Source organism: Rhodamnia argentea, chromosome 11 (assembly GCF_020921035.1).
Source record: "Rhodamnia argentea isolate NSW1041297 chromosome 11, ASM2092103v1, whole genome shotgun sequence".
Classification (NCBI taxonomy): Eukaryota; Viridiplantae; Streptophyta; class Magnoliopsida; order Myrtales; family Myrtaceae; genus Rhodamnia; species Rhodamnia argentea.
This window is the reverse complement of record NC_063160.1, coordinates 19,771,223-19,789,650: the sequence shown is the minus strand read 5'-3', so window position 1 is coordinate 19,789,650 and position 18,428 is coordinate 19,771,223. Positions and strand designations below refer to the sequence as shown.

Sequence of the window (18,428 nt, the reverse complement as noted above, 5' to 3'; positions counted from 1 at the left end):
ATTTGAATGGATAAATGGGATAATTTTTACGTTGTACAGTAACTTGAAGAAGTCGTGTAAATGCATAAAGAAAGAGCGGATCCACTACTAGGACTGACAGCAGAGATGTAATAAGCGATTAAGCTTGTCCACACAGAATACGTTCATTTTGAGTCTCCTTTTCTTATTGTATTTTTTTTTTTTTACAAAAATAGGAAATTCACTTCTCATTTTTTTTCTGACAGATAAAACATGAAATACTAGAAAAATATTCAAAATTTTCATAATACTTAGATTAGTTCATAAATCAAATGGAAAAATAATTAGTATATCCGATTAAATCCCGAAATAAACGGGATTCGATGCAAATTCAGATAGATTGTATTTCAACCGGTATAACTAATAACTATGAGTTTAACTCATTCATTCAACTGTGCAAGCCCATTAGGTCTTTTAAGTATATTCGCTGAGAGGAGCATAGATGTTGACTCAAACTCAATTTTCCTGAATGATTAATTGTTCTTTCTAAACGAATAGACTACATCAAACTCATAATTTAAAAAAATGGCAAAAATAGAAATGTGGTCACATTAGGGCCCTTGAAGAGTTCATGGGCCTTGTGAACGGCCCAGGACCAAGAGGCCTAAATGGGAAAATGGGCGGGCTCCGGAGAGGTCTCTCGTTGAAAAGCCCGTACCTCCAAACTTGGGTCGGGCCAATCCGAACATCACGCATGATGACTTCGAATCTGACGTCACTCTGCCCCTTTCGCGTGGAGCCTACCTACACCTGCGCAACACCCTAACAGGCCCAAATCCAAAACCCTCGCTAAAACCTCTTCTGGTCATCTCTCTCCGCCTCACCTCTCACCGATCTGAGCCATGGCTGGGCGCTGTGGATCGCTTTCTCGCTCCCTGATTTCGTCGGCGAGGGCTTCCGCCTCCCCGTTTCGCTCGTCGCCGCCTCTCTCCCGCCCCCTCCGCCCGCCTCCCGTGGCTTCGCCGCGCCTTCAGTCTCGCCGCCTCTCCTTCGCCGCTCCCAGGTCACATTTCCCCCTTCATTTTCTCTATACTTCCTGTTTTTGCCCCTCCTTCATTCTGGACTAGTAATCAGCAGTTTCAGTGGAAGATGCTGGACTTTTGGTTGAATTTAGTAGCCTGCGATTCTGGAGAAACTGAGGATTGAGAAAACGACCCGGAAGCATGTACTATTCGTTTCTGCTTCATACGGCGAAGTAGTTGATCTAAGAGATTAGGCTTTCTGTTTGACGGAGGAGCGACTGACTTTGAATTGGAATCAAAGTCATTTTGACTACTGAAACAACTGTAAATAATTCATTTTGTATGTAGTAAGGCTGCTTCGAGCAATTTATGTGTAGGCGAGTGGCATTTTGCTGGTTTCAATGCTTTAGTCACGTCCAGTGAATTTATAATACTTTGTTGATCAGTGTTGAATGCAATCGCTGCTTCATTTTCTTCATTAGGCTCATGGGTGAACTAGGATGCACTCAGTCTCTTCTGCCTCTGCATTGCACTCCCAGGCTTACGTCACACCTCAGTGTAGATGTGCGAGCATGCTGCGAGCTGTATCACGGTACCTTCTGCCGTACTTGTCAGGATCGCTAGTATTTTCTTTGTGAGTCTCATTGTATCTAGGACGCATTGCAATTGGATTATCTGAAGAAATATTTTTACTTCTTGTCTTTGACTTATTTTTATTTTGCAAAGCATTAGTTCTTTGGTGGAAGTTGTAACATCATCTACTATGTAATTGCCACAAAAAGATATGAATCATGAGATGATGGTTCTTTCTTAGAGTTTCTTTGGTAAATGTCGAGTTGATAAGAAAGGGATTGGGTTTGGTAGGGAGGATTGGAAAAGATGGGTGATGCACAAGGACTTTCAATCATGCAAAGGCACAGTAATGGTTCTGAAAATTGTAGGTGCTTCTCTTTTCAAATATATTGTTTCCTTTCAATAAATCTTTTGCAATTCTTGATGATACTGAGCTACAGACTCATCTTGGTTGAGGAATGGAAAAGCAGTCTTGTTTCATTTTCCGTATCCCCCACTTTCCCTCCAATTTCTTATGAAGAAAATAAATGCATGTTATTGGGAAATGGTATGACTTGTGATTGGAAGCAGATTAAAATCTATGGCTCTCTGTAAGTGTGCCTTACTCAGAAAACAGACCTGTCCAGATTAAAACCTATGCCTATCTGTAAGTGTGCCCTACTCTGAAAACAGCTGTCCATTGACAGTTGTCCAACCTGAAACTTTCAGTGGTTGCTGGTTGTGCTGGAGATTAAAATGTGCAAAGCTGTGTGGTTAATAACCTGGTAGTTATATATATTTGTTGGCCAGTCCTGGGTAATGTCCATGTATCGAGACATTGAATGCTTAGGCTTCTTCGTGTTTATTATGAAATTATTGCACTGGTTGCATTCCTTTATGGATGACGTTGAATTGACATCTGGTTTCCCTATGTGTAATGGCCCTGATGAGATTTTCATCCTTTAGGATGTTATCTTTTTTCGCTATAGAAGTGCTGTGGATCTTTGATTTAAGAGAAACCTGTTTATTGAGGTAAAATTGAATTTGGGTTGGCTGAAGAAAAGGCAAAAGTAAATCCTGGGCCTCCACTACTTGATAATTACATACTGGTTCAATTTCATTGCAAGAAAGTCTTCCAGTTTGAAAGGTTGATCCTTTCGTGTTTTATCGTAACTTCAAGTTTTCCTGATTAATTCGTCGCTATAATCATTAAGATGCTAATCGTTTGTATGAAGTGGACAATGAAATGCTTATTTGGAAAGGCTAAGTGCAGCTGTTGGTGCGAGGCTAAATGCTTATTCTAACGAAAATGAAGATGATACTCAAGGGCTACTTGAAACCAATCTTAGTAGAAATCTGCTTTCTCAATTGTGTGGGAGGTGCCGTTGCCCACATTCGTTCTCACATCAAGTGCACACGGCTATATTACAGGTACTTGAGCAGCTCTTGGATCTACACAACCTTGGGCTAGAACATAGATGGAACTTGCAGAAGGTGGATGTTGCCAGGATAGACAAAAGTTTTGGACCTAAGAAATAAAGTGTTGATTAATTTTATTGTCAAGAGAGAACTTGAGGACTTGTTGGACGGGCATTCTTCCCTGTGCAGTTTGTATTAGATACTTCATTCACTGCTCTTCCTTTTGAGCACAATGATGGCTTTCTAGTCTTAGAGGTCACCCCTAGGATGAGAGGCTATATCAATTGGCATAACAGACCTGTTTATAATGTTGGATTTTGTTTCTATTGTGCGACGACTGATGTTAGTTCCAGGAACTTGCACTTTTCCTCTCTAACGACGGTTAATGTGCGAGTCGCCACGAGCAATATTTTGCTGTTCACGCACGTCAATTCTCTGTTTACAAAACGGTTGAGCATCTGTATTAGATATCCCCAATTGATCTGATTGCAATGCTAAACTAGAGAATCACAGGGGAGAATGAGGCGCTACTGAAACCTGCTGAGGGTCTTGTGTGGAGGGTGGTCTAAGCATGTGCGGTGTCGGATTCGAACAGAGTTATTTTATGGCCCATGTTGATGCTTGTACCGGGCAATTATCATATATCACTGAGTGTTCCTATTTGTAGTTATATTAATTGTTGCTTTTTCGTATGGAAATTCCTGTTCCTATAGATAAATTACTAGTCTACCTAGATCTTACTTTCCTATAATTGGTTCTTAACTGATTTGGGAAATTGCTAATCATTTTCGGAAAGTTCGAAGTCATACATATGTTGAAAATTACTTTCCCTAATACAGATTTGCTAATTAAATAGAGAAATCAATACTGATTATATGTACTGTAGAAAATATTTTAATCACGAGAGAAAGATAGTTTAGTTACCGGTAGTTAATTTTTACTTGTCAAGATGAAAAGTTACTAATCGGTTCGGGGAGTTTCTAATTATTGAGCAGTTGAAGAAACTCTTGAAAAGAGAAAATTTGCTTTTTAAAATGGAGAATTTACATATCATAACTTAGGTGAAGAGAATACTCTGATCGAATTTCAACATTACCACTGGTAATAACTTTCTCCTGAACGGTTACTAAGTACCGTATTATTTATAATTGGGTCAAGCAGTTGTCCATTTTTCTTTATCGAAGTTGGTCGAACGGTATACTTGGTTTCATATTTTGATCCAATGATCTAAACTGCACATGGATGTACTTCAAAATTTGAAGCCCACGTGGCAGAGGGTGGATTTCTATAGAGCTGATTCCAGATATTTTCATCATGCCAACTATCTGACATCTGCCAAGACGGAAGAGCTTTATCTGGATCTAGAGGTGTTAATAATGGGTCGAATATAGGTTAATCGAGTTTTAATAAATGGATTATTAATGAGTATAAATTTTGAACTTTATAATATGTGGATTGCAAATGAATTTATTTTTTAACCCATTTACAATCCATTTAGCTATACAAACCCAATTCATTTACAATTCATTTAGCTTATAAAATTTATCAGTTTATATTTTTTGTAGTTTTTACTATTATTTTTTATAAGTAAAATAAAGAAAGGAATATTAAAATAAAATTTCAAAAAAAAATATAATAACTCAAAGCAGTAGAATGACGTAGAAAAAGGAAAATTAAATAGAAATAAAATAATAAATAATTTTAAAATAATAAATAACAATTTTTGGTTAAATTTGTATTGCATGGAAGTGTTTTAGCAATATAATTTTTCTTAACAAATTATGAGACACCAATATTCAATGATTTGATTAAATATAGACTTGTTTAAATAACAACGTTTGGTCAAGTCAAATATGAGTCGGGTATGAGTTTGATCGGATATGGATCGTTAAATTTCTACTACATGAAAATTAGTTAAAACCGATGAAACGGGTTAATATGAGTCGGACCATATTCGATTTGATTCACTCGACACCTCTACGTGGTTCATGTCTAGTACGATGCTCACAGAGACTCATATAACCAACGGTTGCTATGAAATTGGTCTAGCGGACTCAGATCAAGGCGGGTATTTCCTACGATGACGGGTCTCTTCAGAAAATTACTGCCGACATCTATTATTGAAGCCTCATCTAACATCCTGACTCACTGCTCAGGGCTTCCACACATGAGAATCATCAATCACGAATGATAAATTAAAATTTCGCCCGGTTGAGCACATGAGGTTGCAGGAACTTTGTTTTTTGACAGTAATTGGACCGGGAAACATGGGCACGAGGGTGGTTGCTGCTAGTTGATGCAGCATGACCTACCCCCCATGTTCCTTCCTGCGTGGATGAATCAAGTCAGAGCAAGAGCAAGAGCAGTGGCCATGTCTCTCCTGTTTGTTTTCTCTCGGGATGGCCTAGCAGGTTCATTGTGTTTTTCACCTGATCGGATCAACATCGGTCTTTTAGGCTCTTCCCATCAGTGAACAACTCTTTGATAGTGCCCTCTCACAGTTTTCTCGGATCGGCGGTACCGGTTTTCCTCTCGAGACATGCTTTGGTACTCTTGAACATGTTCTTTCTGTTGAGGAAGTCGATTCTGCCGCACATGGTTGCTTGTAAACAACTCTGTTGTTTCTTCCTTTGTGGCCAAACGACCCTGTCTTTGAATGGAGAGTGGGGGAAAACACCAGGATCAGCGGACAGAAATGGAGCTCCACTGAGGGAGTGATGGAAACTCCCGTTATTTTGTAGGCCGGCCACTGAGAAAAGGAAAAGGAGAAAAAGGAAAGAAAGCGAAATCGAGTCCGGATTGGCCACTGGGTGCCGCAAGCGGATAATGCCGGGACCTCCTCCAACTTGTTGGACATCGGAAACGTAGATTACTATTCAAGGAGAACTGATCCTAGGAAAAAACAAAGTGAAGCACAGTTCTTTGCATAATTCCTTTAGGGAGTGGTCCAGTTCGTCCTCACTCTTGACGTAATTCGTGTGGCCATGTACCAAAAATCTTGGGCGCCATGAGCATCTTTGCTCCGAGTGCATTGACTCGAGTCTCAGGATGACAATCAACGATCACCTACACAGAAAGTCGACTTAGATAAGGTTGAGCAGAGTTACAAATGTTGGAGAGAGTGTTCAACCATGGATGTTGATTGAACGGAGGTAAGAAGCTCCCTCTATGTTCTCCAAGTACGAGGGCACGAACAAATGAATATTCGTGGCACTACAGTGCCTGCAAGCCCAACTCACATACATCGTCGCCCATCGGGTCATGCCAGCCTCACATAGGATTGCGCATGCTTGGCTCGCGTGCCCCGGGATCATTCAATAATAGCTCCGAAATAATGCCCAGCATAATGCATTTGCTCGAGGAATTCCGGGTCCTTTTCCGAACTCTCCTTTTCTTCATTTTCCTGGGGGGTGCGAGAAGCATTTGACGAAGCAGTAGAAAGTTACAGCAAAAGCCTCCAAAGGGGAGACGATATCGTTCAATCACATCACGATTCACGATCACCTGATAACAAACTTATCTGTTTGGAATCGACAATCCAAATCTCCTTTCGATTGGATTCAAACACGTATGGATAGAAGTAAGATAGGTGGAAGCCCCAGTCAGTTACTTTGTTCTTTTGCCTTGAATATGTTCGCGAGTGGTCTGATTTCACGGCAAATAATTTCTTTTCATCTGCTAACAGTTTCACAGAAACTGATCATCATAGCTCCTTTTCTCCCTTTTGCTTTGCAAGTTACAAACTAGGATTTTCATCCTTTGCCGACAGCTGATGGGCTGACTAACGTAAGATGTTCTTGGCCATTCAATCAAATCATGAATTCTTGGCCATTTAATTGACGGGAGGATTCGGGCATGTAGCATACCGATCACACGATCATAATACCAATGAGACGCTCGTGTCATGCAGGTACACTTAATTCTACTGGACGCCTTTATATGGCCGTGAATGCTCTCCACTAACATGATGTGCCCGATTAATCCTGGCCGTTGGTCAACACCGGTTTACAGGGAACCACATAAATCTAGAGAAAGCCAGTCCCTGTCTATAAATAATACTGAGATGATGAGAATCTGATTCAGCCTCAACCTGCCTCCAAATAAACAACCCCAAATGACGTCCTCCTTGGACACCATGGCATCCAACTATTTTTAGTCCACTCAGCATGATTAATGCAGTTCACCTTTCTCATTTTGTTCATCCATGAAATGAAAGGACAGGAGCTATTGATAGCTGATGCCACTTCTGAAAGTGAAAAAGAAGACCAATACTCTTATAGCATCTGATAATAACTCTGTGTCAAAAGATAGAACCCAAACATGGACTGGCCTGATAAGATTGACTTCTAGGGAGAGAGATTCTGCAGGAGGGCAGGAAGGTCACGATATGCCACTGACATTTACAAGGTGCAAAACAAAGTACCCTTTATGGGGAACTGACCAACTTGGCTTCCCCACAGATTTTCACACCCTAAAAGTTGGGGAATAAAAAAGCCTCCAACTTGTGCTTAATGCACATCTCCTGCTGTACACATACTTTGCCCAGTGCCCACTAAAGTGATCACAGGAGAAAGAACAGCAAGAAGCCCCAACATGAAGACACCCACGTAGATACTCTTGCTCTAAGAGGGAACACCACATTAAAAATGGTAAGATACCACTCTATCTCGTCCCCTAACTTTCATCACCATTATTGGCAATTGTTGGGCCCCTATGCGGCCCCCCACAGAACATTAAATCAAACAGCATTTGACAATAATAATATAGACCTGTCACCACCCAGTTGAACAGCAGCGTTCAGAGGCTCAAGCTTATCATTCACTCACCTTCTGTTAAAGTCTCATCACCAACTCAGGCTCAGCGGTTCTTCACATCTCTTCTTCTTTCTGGGGCTGCACAGATGATGAAATCTGATCTGAAAGCACAAACCATTCACACCAACATAAGTACACTAATCGATTCAGATTCTTAAATTGCTTGGCAGCGCTCCTTCATAATGGGCTATTGTTTATCCTCATCCCAATCAGAGGAGCATTTCACGACAAGCATCTCAAACAAAGCACACATATATTGTCAACTAATTGATGGAAATGTTGGTGAACTGTCAACCGAGCAGTTCCTGTGTCGTCTAAACAGAACAACATAAAGTTAACATGATCTGAGAATAGAGATAAAGGCGAAATGTGAAAGTGGGGAATCCCAAGCTTGACAATAGCAACAGTATAGATGACGTAAGCGTTGTACTCTGGAATAATAAGCAACTTCATCAGATGGCCACCAGACACAAATCAGATAAAATTAAAAATAATATCTACTCTCACTCCCTCTCAGTGCATACCTGTTTTCTCGATATATTCTACTCTTCTTCACTCATCAAAGGGTCTTTCTAAGTGTCAGCCATAGTCATTTTGCAAAAGCCCTCTATTTTTCTTTCAAAACTTCCTGCAACACCTCCCCGTCAGATCCCTCGGGATGATCTCCGAAAAAGAAGACCAAATTTTGACCATCGACGAAAGGCAAGATGGATTGAATCCCAGTGACAATTACCAGGAGAAAAATGTAGAAGATAATCAAGAAGAGTGGCTGAATTTGAGCTTGGGAACAAATTCAGCCTCAACAGCTGGAGACCATGAATCACAATCGAGGCCAGCTTCAACCAAAGTTTTTTCATGTAACTTCTGTATGAGGAAATTCTACAGCTCACAAGCTTTAGGAGGTCACCAGAATGCCCATAAGAGGGAGAGGGGGGCAGCAAGAAGATACCAATCCCAGAGAATGATCACGATGTTGGGTTCAAATACGAATGCTCCTATCGTCCGATCACTCGGTGTTAGGCCCCATTCTCTAGTGCACAAACCGAATAGAGATGGGACAGCAATGGTAGCAAGATTCAGTGAACATAATATAGGAAATGCACCAGGATGGCCACCCTTCATGTTTGAGGATGCATTAGACTTGATGTGGCCAGGCAGCTTCCGCTTGGATGTGCAACAATCAAATCCTCCATCAGAGCCAGTTAAGCTTGACCTAAACCTCCGGCTCTGATCAACTCGTTCATCCTTGAGCTGCATCTGAACACTCATGTCCAAACAGATTCCCAGTTTTTTTCTTTCTATCATGTAAGACTGCAGATGCAGGCCGACAACATCAAGGTTGAGTCGGTGCTTCTGCCCAATAATGTCCAAAGACCGCGAATATCTTGTACGCTTCTTGTGGGTATAGTGCAAAACCAGAATCTACACAACAGTCTCATGTAACTACTCATTCCATTTCAAATCTCCTAAAATTTGACCAATTCTTGAGGTGCATGATGACTCGATGATCATGTGTAAGCAAGTTCTGCGGAGAATATCTGCCATGCTAAGCTGCACCCTGGTCCCTGTTGCTGGCCAGAAAAAGCTGCATCCTAATTCACCTAGACCACACAATCAATTCCGGAAACTGAAAATGAATAACATTCTCCTAGGAGAACAAAGCTACGAGGAAGCACTCTCCATTAAAAACTAGCGATTGTGAAGATCCGTGGGCAAGAAAAAGTACTCTACTAGCACGATGACACAGGTTAACGACTGATCTTGTTATATACAACAGATAGAGCTAGTAAAACTAACAATTGCGAAGATCTGTGGGCAAGAAGTACTCCTCTAGCACCACGACAGGGGGACTGATCTTGCATACAACAACAGATGGAGCTAGTAGTACGATGTTCAAATTTCGATGCACTTGCATTGAACTATGTGGTTCATATGTATACTCCTTTTGTCATTTGAGAAGAATGAATACCCACACCTAAAGTGATTTTACCCTTAAATGAAATTATATATGCAATGTCATACGAAGCATCACAATGTTTCACCAGCTCTAAATCATGAATCATACTGCTCAGAACGTCTCCCAAAAACAAATTCACGTAGTTCTTTGCATTTAACCCCTATACATGATGTACCAACTCTAAGCAACATAAGACAAACATTATAAGAAAATTATTATCAGCACAACTTCATCATGTAAGTTGTCAAGCTCTTTCTTACTTTGAACATTATTAAATCCAATTGAAACTAGAATAATCTTAGACATATTAAGACTCGTCTACTGAGTTCGTTTATTAAGTGACGTGGCAAGTTTCTCTTGGGTGCTGAAGAGCCCATTAACATAAATAAACACTCGGACAGAATAGTACATCTTTTTAGTAAACTAATTTAGTACGTGGATCGTAGGATCCTTAGCATTGCTCTTTTAGCGATGAGTTTTCTTTCCAATAAACTCCAGCTTCATGGATAGGAGTCAGGCAACTTCTTCTACCATGCCGCATATAACAACATGCTGCTCATGCGGGGGAAACAGTAATATTAATGTATATGCCACATAGTTCCAGCAAAACCATAGCGGAAGAAACAAGATTACCAGCAGAAGATCCTTCAACTCCTCATTGCTACAGGAGAAAAAAAAATCATCGTACCACTTGGAAAGCTCCAAATCTAAAGTCTGCTATCCAATTTCGGCCATCATTTCTAGAGAAAACCTGGTAAGGTTTTCAATCACTTGTACATAAAATGCACTATTATTCTTCCAGCATACTGCCTTCAGTTACATCTTGGAGTTTTCTAATTCGAGTACATTTCTATTTGTACCCAAATTAATGTGCCTCCATCTCACTAGCCCAACATCTTAAATGAAGCACGAAACAAGAAGACAAAAAAACATATCATAGGAATACAAAAACATAAAATTAAAGTATAATCGGAATGATTCTCCAGGAGAATGACTGTTCATGGCATTATAAAAATTAGTTTGTGTATGGGTACAACTCCACTCCACCTTACAGAGGTTCAAAGATTTCTCTAAAATCCCTGCTATACAAAGTACCATCAATCATTTAAACAGCCAGAAACTTGTAGCTTATAAATTATTAGGGATTACAAGCTTTTGGGTTTTATGCATGACGATAGGCAGCCTTTGGCTGATGATGCTCGGGTCACTGTATGAAGAAGCACCGAATGGGTATCCTTTCTGCAAAATCCAAATATCAATTATCTGAATATCAGCAACAGAACAAGTGATCTTAAAATATAGCTCTCAGTGAAGTAGATGATATGCCGACCCTCAAGGATAGTCTGTGCCAAGGTCACAAAATGGACTAACTGCATGCCATATCCTTGGAAAAATTTAACATGCAATTGGTCTTAATGCAGTGGCCACTTTGGCAGACTTCAACATATCTATAATGGACATGACCATATGCTAATATTAATCTTTAATGAACTAATGTAACTGTGCCTTGGCACTTTGCAGTTCAGTAACCGCTGGAGAATGGAAGGCTTTATTTTTTTTTGGTCAGCGAGAATGAAAGGCTTTCACATCATGCAATGTAGAAAATCCGGATACAGAAATTATGTATCAAATGTGTGGAGACATGAATCAATTGCACAAAAATTTCTTCAAGGGGATGAAGTGAACGAGAATTCATATGATCAATCATAATAGATTGCGCAAATTATGATCAGAAGCCCTTTTTAAATTATACGAGCCATAAAATATTCTGGATAGGCATCTATGTTGGCAAAATTAAGTTAGTGAGAAGCCAAAAACCTATTACAATGAAAGACCAGCAGAGACTTGTAAGATAATCTCATTTCTATCGGTACTTATACATAAATAGGAATGGCACTCATAATAAGCTGTTACTCACATTAACTGCAAGAACATATTATTGTGCAAGACTTTCAGCAAGCTAAATTAAATACTCGCATTGGCTAGCTTGACTTTACCTCACAAGCCGCAAATTACTAGACATCATTAAGTAATAAACAAATACACATTTTATCCCTAGTAAGCAGTTGGAACTTCAGAAAACCATTATTTCTAACACCGCAAAGAAATTAATACATCAATTGCTTAGATGATCTCCACGGTAACAACCAAATTAATGATCAAGGTCCAGCATCTCAAAGCTCCAAAAATAGGGAAAGCAAGATGTGTAAAATAACCATCAGTGACTGCACAAGAGATACTTACAGCAGCTAAGGCTTTGAACGTCGCCTCTCTCCAACAGCTTTCTCGTAGAATAGAAGGGCATTTTTTGTCCTCGAAGCCGCAATACATGCGGGTGTCCCTCAATCTCATTAGCACTCCATCAACTCTAAGCTGTAGGATTGCAAGAATGAGTAAACAAGATACTTTTGACTGAGCAATCAGTTAATAAACTAAGCTAAGCATTGTATTGTTTCTTTTTTAGTTTGCTCGATAAGCATGTATTATTCCCCAAACAGACAAAACCTGGAGGATTAGACCTGGTACAAATTCAAGGAGACAAATGCAATCACCATGCTGTCAAAATAAACAACCTATACATGCTCTGTAACTATCAGATCAATTTCCAATGCGTATAGACAAACTAAGCACAATAATCATGAATAAGTACAACATAATGGTTGTTTTCCAAGTGCTCAGAACATAAATACAAAAGAAACGCATTTCTTAGAAAGCAACAGAGTAGGGATTGCCATAGGGCAGGGATTCCCCAGGATCCGGGGATCCTACCCCAATTTGGGTGGGGAAACAGGGCATGAGGAGGGTTGCAGGGCAGATGAGCCCAAACCTTCACAGGACCAAGAGGGGGATGGAATTTCATATGCCCTGCCCCGTAAAACCACCCATGGAGATTTTTGACAAAAAAGAGGTGTTTAAATACGTAAAGCAAAGTATCCTACTATAGTTCATAATGCCCTTTTCTCTTTCCTGAAAACCTTCAGAGTAGTCTTAGATCTCTCTCCTCCAGCCTCTTGGAGGACACCAACCATCTTACCACCTTGCCTCACCCCTCTTGACACAACAACTGAACCTCAGCATCTCGACAGCCACCACCGCCACAACTCGCCCACCAAACCAGGGTTTGCTTGATACATGTGGACAAGCTAGTGAGATCATAAATTACTGTTCCGATTGAAATAGGAACAGATCTCCCACTTCCCGTATGTAGCGTTCCATGTCAGATTGACGTCCAGAAATTATGCTTTTCTCGAAAAAAAAAAATTCCCCTCAGTTTTCTGCAAATATTTTTTTTGGATGATTCCTTTGCTGTCTTGCAGAGTGGTGCTCCGCAGGGGAACCATGTGCCCAGCGGGGAGCGGATAGATGTGGGGGCAGAGATCATTGGCCCGCGACACGGGCAGCTCACTTTCTCGCAGGGTGGGGTGTGGGTGAGTGTGTCTGTGCATATGAGTGAGTGTGTGTGTGTGTGTGTGTGTGTGTGTGTGTGTGTGTTTTTGTTTTTTTTGGAGAGGGTTGGTTGGGGGGGGGTTCTGGATTTACAGGAGAAGACAGAAGACAGATAATATTCTAACCCTGCCCTTTTGCAATCCCACACAGAACTCTGATTGCATTAAAGCAGATTGTCAACGATAAAAATATTCGTGATATGGCATATGAAGACATATAAAGTATTAAACTCACCCAGAATCGCAAGAGAAGAAACCAACAGCTTGGCATGACTCTCTAGAAAAACAATCACAGATTTCCATCAGCTGTTATCAATACCGATGCTAATGAAAAAGCTTCAGAACTACATTTAAAAGACGAAGAACAAGAACAAGATAAAAGAGTACCACTTTCACTGTTAAGAGTGAAATTCCATTATCAGCAAGTTCATCTTCATATAAAATTATCTGCAGAATTCATTAATTATGATCATTGTCACAAGATAGTAATCGAAAGATACTCGTAAATGTCCATTTTTCATGTGATCATGGTCACAATTTTACTACCTCGTCGTAGAAGAGAATAGGCTCTTTCACTGCCAAGGCAGCCATATCAATATGTTCCTCGCAATCATCCCATTGAAGGCTGCCAGTCGCCTTAGAGATGGCTTCTATTTCATCCTGATCGACAAGAGAAGGCAAAGGAGAATGGCAGCAGATCCAGGAAAATGGTACAATCAGTAGTCCTCAATCGGAATCTTTATATCCATCCTCCTTATTTATTTGACTAAAATTTGGAGTCTCACAACCCTCTGTAAGTTGGTAAAGAAATTAGGAGATAGTGTTTACCTGATCAGCTTTTTCTCTATTTTCTTTTAACTTTTTTTCCGAATTTTAAATATTACCCAGATGCATGGTATGAGATAGCGACTAGGACATACCTCAGCATTTATCTTAATTGGTTCGCTTCCACAATAAGGTGTTGTAAATGTATAATCATAATCCAGTATCACCTGCTGGAATGGTTTGCTGTAGATCAATAAATTCTCGGTAAGAATCAGAACTATACATCTCTCACTGTGAGCATAAAAGCTTCCTATCCTTTATGATTTCAGACCATGCAACTGGGTTGCCAATGATAGTCATGAGCAGGATTGAAAATATACAAAAGAGCCACCCAGCGGCAAATTCATGATGAACTTTCAGGAGATAACTCATTAGACAGTCAAACTGACCCACAAAAAGAGGGATTGTACAACATCCTTTAGGATATGAACACACCTTAAAATTGGGTTAGCATCAGTTAGTTTCTGCAAGTTAGTGTTGTAACAAAACCATTATAAACAACCAGTCAGCAAACGTGAAAGTAGTCCTGAAGACACACCATATACCTTCTGAATTTCCATTTTGCTGCGGCAGGAACTTCAACAGGTGGCAAACCCTCCTGCTTCCAACCAGCAAGAGCATCAAAAGCATTGAAATTGATTGACGTCCCACTATTCAAGTGTTTAAGAATAAGGGCACTCTCCCCAAATATCATCTCTGGCAAATGAGATGTCCCGAGCTTTTGTTCCCACCTGCAAAGGTACTATGCAAATCAATCATTTGAGATAAAATCCATCACCGATGGCAGAGTGCCAACAATGGGGCAACAGATAAAGAGCAGACAACCAACACTCCTAACCATGTTAATCAACAGCATGCCCGATGATTCAAGACAAAGCAAAATGGCTAAGATTCAGACTTTTGATCGAATTAGCTTGCGGCGTCAACTATAGGAGAGACAAATTGGCAAAACAGATCAAGTACTTAAAACGCCGACGAAGCTAATCCTCGGTCCAAAAAACTCTTACACCCGATAAACACCAGCTACCCGCACTGTCTCCACAGAAAAAATAAACAAGTTCATTGTTGCATGAGAGAGTTCACCAAAAAAAAAAAAAAAAAAGCAAAAAGGAACTCCTTGGAGTGAATAAACGCGGATGAACAACACCGTAAACATGCATAATTAGATAAGTTCAGCTTAGAATAAGAGAGTAATGCACACGTCTACACGAGATCGAGAGAGAGAGAGAGATACTGTTGGAGGGTGGAGGAGTTGAGAATGGAGCGCTTGCGAGTTTCGATCTCCCAACCGTGGATGCGGAGGCCGTGTCGACCGTCGGTCAGAGGCTGAGCACCGACGGATTTCAGCTCGTTCTCGTCCACCACCACCTCCATCGCCGCAACCCTCTCGTCTCGTCCTCTACCCGAAATCACAATCAGTCCCCTGCGCGCCGGCGGTTTAACTCGGCGGCCGCAGCCCGACGCCAATCCACATTTGGGCCGATCATCATGAGCCCATCAAATTAGGCCCATTTCGGAAACTGGATTAGGAAAAGTCAATGAACTTTATGGGCCTTGGCCCATTATGTTTCTTCGGGCTCCAACTGCTTGCACTTTGGCCCCCGCACGAAAGCCCTCTCTTAAAGAGGCCGTAAACAGCAAAACACCATCTACCCGTAACATCTGTCCCCGCCTGGGCGAAGTTATTCTTGTTCAAGCGGAATGTTCGATGGAAAGGTCGGGTTTTCTCGAATCGGAGGAGGAGGAACAGCAACATACGTACTAGGGACCGTCGGTTGTTAGTTCTCAGTGGCGATCGATATTCTGTCTCACAATAATAGAGGAGCTGAGGAGGGGGAAACTGCTTGGCATGTGAAGGTACCTTCTTAGGTGTTCCATTTTATTTTTCAACTGAGGACGAACCTAAACCTCTGCTCAAGAGATAGGGTGGTCCCACAGACCGTCGAGATCGGGGAATGAATAGACAGTTGGGGCTCCGTTTATTTCAAAAAAATTAAATGATTTGAAAAATATTTTCATAAAAATGATCAATTACATTGTTTATAAAAATGAATAAACAAAAAATATGCTCATGGTCCGCGAAAATGTTTAGGTATTTGAGCGAATTAAATCACGTTCAACCTAAGTCCGAGCCCGTCAACATATCCGTTTTAACCCACCGATATTTAAAACGTTTAAATCAATGAGCTATGAGCTAACTGTGATATATTTATCGTTCCACACCACATCAATTCTCCGATGTGAGACTTCACTAACACAACTTAGCCGTGCATCTTGTCATTAGGAGTGGCGTTGAGATCAAAATATCAAATCGATAGACAAAATGATGCCACAAATGATACGCCATTTCTAAATCCGAGGGGACCGATTCATGCATGCAAGAGAACACGACACGTTGTTTTGTGGATCGACCGGTACGCCGATCTCCCTGTCCCCCACTTCACCTTTGCATGGATTTGATCCAACTCCACCGGCTCGGAACTCCCCACTACCCCAAATGGTGTCGTGTTTCACGGTGGTGTTAGACCGACCCACGATCATGATGGGTTGATTCTCATCTTTTGACTTCACTATTCCGGCGTTGGTTTCCTTCCTTCCTTTCTTTACCCAACTTTTTTTTTTTTCCCTGCAATTTCCATCGTCACTAAGACCGGAAAGTTCTTGCCTTGAATTCGCAGACAAAACTGTAGCAGAAATTCTCGCAGGACCTACCCAGAAGTTTCCCTCCAGCGTCTCTCTCCTTTTTTCGACCGTGATGATGCTCATGGAGTCGTCATCGAAGACTCAAAAAGGATCGCCTCGTCACGCCGGACTGTTCGCCAGAAAGACGAATATGGTGTGTCGTCGACTCATAGATTTCCCCGAGAGAAGCTTCGGAGCAACATCGCCTAGATATTTTCGCTGGAATCATGGGGGTGAAGACCGGAAGAGTCTTGCTTCCGACCGCTGACCCGCTGTTAAATTTGGACCGAGGAGGAAAAGAAGGGGACTAACAAGGTTGACTGGAAAGTGGCAAAAGCAGTAAATCAAAGCCGCCTTGACCATGCGTGCCTCACTTTTTTCCCCCGACACTTATGATCTATGTGAATTTTATGGTCGTTCACTTTTCTTACCGGTAAAGTTGATGATATCATTCGAATTCTGAAAAACTATGAAAAAAGATTACAGTGTGAATATGCGCGTCAACGTCTGTATTTAGCGAAAAGCCTCCGGTGTTTTGGGTTGAGACGAAGTCAAAATTAGTTCCCTGCAAGATTAAGATCGGGCAAACCGTAAAATTCTATCCAAACGTGCCTTAAATGCGTTACATTTAAAAGTTCCTAACTACTTCAAAGTCCATTTTTCACCGGTCGAACACGAACTAGTGAAAATTCTTCACTAACCTCGCCGACGGATGATAAACGCGCCAAAGCTCACGGGGAATTGTTTGCACTGACGAGAGCAAACAGACTCGTGCATGCGTTGTTTTATGTGCACGGAACATTGGACCCCGTCGATGTCTCTATTTAGGGTCCTATCGATCCAGACCCCTTGAGTGGGTTGTAAAATTCAATTATGGCATAGATATCAACAACTGAGATACATCGCAGCAAGAAGAGAGGTAGAGGGTCCTCTCCAATACTATGTATACAACTTTCACATGAAATTGCGCTCTTCATTCATGTGGATTGTGGTCACATACTATTGCATTGTGGTCACGTACTAAATGATCTTTATATTCATGTAGTCTCCCTCCTCCTACGATTTAGGATATAAGATCTCGCGAAATCATTACTAACTGTTCTAAAAACTCAAATATTATAAACGGAGGGAAATCGCATGAATATAAAGATCATTTAGGACCCGTTATTAATTCAAAAGTTGCTCTTTTTCACTTTTGGTGACAAGATCTCTATTTTTCCTTCTTCTTTTTTTGTCGTTTTTCTTTTTTAATGCAAGTAGACATGGCACGCACTTTAACACGTGTGGGCCAAACTGTTTTTTACCCGGGTCGTGTGAATGGGAGGGAAAAACCCCATATTTATCACGTGAAGATGCGAGGAGGAAACATCCTCGGTCGACACCCACGTAAGACCCCCCACCCCCCACATCCCCCGTTCGTGCAACTTGCATTTGCATGGAGGAACTCGATAGCTTTTTTCGCGTGCCACGATGTCTCTTGAAGAGCCCGTAAGTCCCCCGGTCAAACCAGGTCACCATGCAAAGCCTTTTCGACTTTCGAGATTTGAGGCCACCCAAGAACGAAGCGCGTCCCTGCCGGTATTCACCTTCCACGCCCCTTCCTTCCCTCCTCCTTAATTAAATTCACACGTTTCATCCGCTCTTCGGGACTCCTTTCTTCAAACTATATAAATAAATAAACAAATAAAAACGTTACATACTCAATAAATATTGTGTATTAAATGGGGTTACGGCATGAAATACAGCTCGAACA

General features: G+C 41.1%; 3 protein-coding genes across 6 annotated transcripts; 2 read left to right on the top strand and 1 right to left on the bottom strand.

Annotated features, from left to right (window-relative positions):
- The first annotated feature begins 786 nt into the window (after positions 1-786).
- Positions 787-3,307, top strand: LOC115735981. Of its 3 annotated transcripts, none has more exons than XM_030667469.2 (3): positions 787-1,021; positions 1,463-1,614; positions 2,964-3,307. In XM_030667469.2, exons 1-2 carry the CDS (start codon positions 861-863, stop codon positions 1,602-1,604), a joined length of 303 nt encoding a protein of 100 aa, XP_030523329.1. In that variant the 5' UTR covers positions 787-860; the 3' UTR covers positions 1,605-1,614; positions 2,964-3,307. The 3 variants fall into 3 exon arrangements, with proteins under 3 accessions (XP_030523329.1, XP_030523330.1, XP_030523331.1); XM_030667470.2 differs by having other exon boundaries at positions 1,460-1,572; XM_030667471.2 differs by having other exon boundaries at positions 788-1,021; positions 1,463-1,572.
- Positions 3,308-8,355: 5,048 nt separating this feature from the next.
- On the top strand, positions 8,356-9,327 carry LOC115735837 (zinc finger protein 4-like). Its single transcript, XM_030667263.2, has one exon. The coding sequence runs from the start codon at positions 8,424-8,426 to the stop codon at positions 8,994-8,996; it is 573 nt and encodes a 190-aa protein (XP_030523123.1). The 5' UTR covers positions 8,356-8,423; the 3' UTR covers positions 8,997-9,327.
- Positions 9,328-10,683: 1,356 nt separating this feature from the next.
- LOC115735835 (TIP41-like protein) lies at positions 10,684-15,423 on the bottom strand. 2 transcript variants are annotated; one of them, XM_030667261.2, is made up of 8 exons: positions 15,228-15,422; positions 14,539-14,724; positions 14,089-14,176; positions 13,715-13,828; positions 13,556-13,615; positions 13,404-13,445; positions 11,967-12,095; positions 10,684-10,961 (listed from the first exon to the last, which is right to left on the bottom strand). In XM_030667261.2, the coding sequence occupies exons 1-8, from the start codon at positions 15,365-15,367 to the stop codon at positions 10,851-10,853; spliced, it is 870 nt and encodes a 289-aa protein (XP_030523121.1). In that variant the 5' UTR covers positions 15,368-15,422; the 3' UTR covers positions 10,684-10,850. The 2 variants fall into 2 exon arrangements, with proteins under 2 accessions (XP_030523121.1, XP_030523122.1); XM_030667262.2 differs by having other exon boundaries at positions 10,890-11,170; positions 15,228-15,423.
- Between the last annotated feature and the right edge of the window lie 3,005 nt (positions 15,424-18,428).

Coding starts and splice junctions, on each gene's coding strand:
- LOC115735981 (XM_030667469.2), top strand. CDS start 861: ATGGCTGGGCGCTGTGGATCGCTTTCTCGCTCCCTGATTTCGTCGGCG. Junction 1,022..1,462: donor CTCTCCTTCGCCGCTCCCAG/GTCACATTTCCC, acceptor TTTCTTCATTAG/GCTCATGGGTGAACTAGGAT.
- LOC115735837 (XM_030667263.2), top strand. CDS start 8,424: ATGATCTCCGAAAAAGAAGACCAAATTTTGACCATCGACGAAAGGCAA.
- LOC115735835 (XM_030667261.2), bottom strand. CDS start 15,367: ATGGAGGTGGTGGTGGACGAGAACGAGCTGAAATCCGTCGGTGCTCAG. Junction 13,446..13,555: donor CACTCTTAACAGTGAAAGTG/GTACTCTTTTAT, acceptor TTGTTTTTCTAG/AGAGTCATGCCAAGCTGTTG. Junction 10,962..11,966: donor CGTTCAAAGCCTTAGCTGCT/GTAAGTATCTCT, acceptor TGGATTTTGCAG/AAAGGATACCCATTCGGTGC.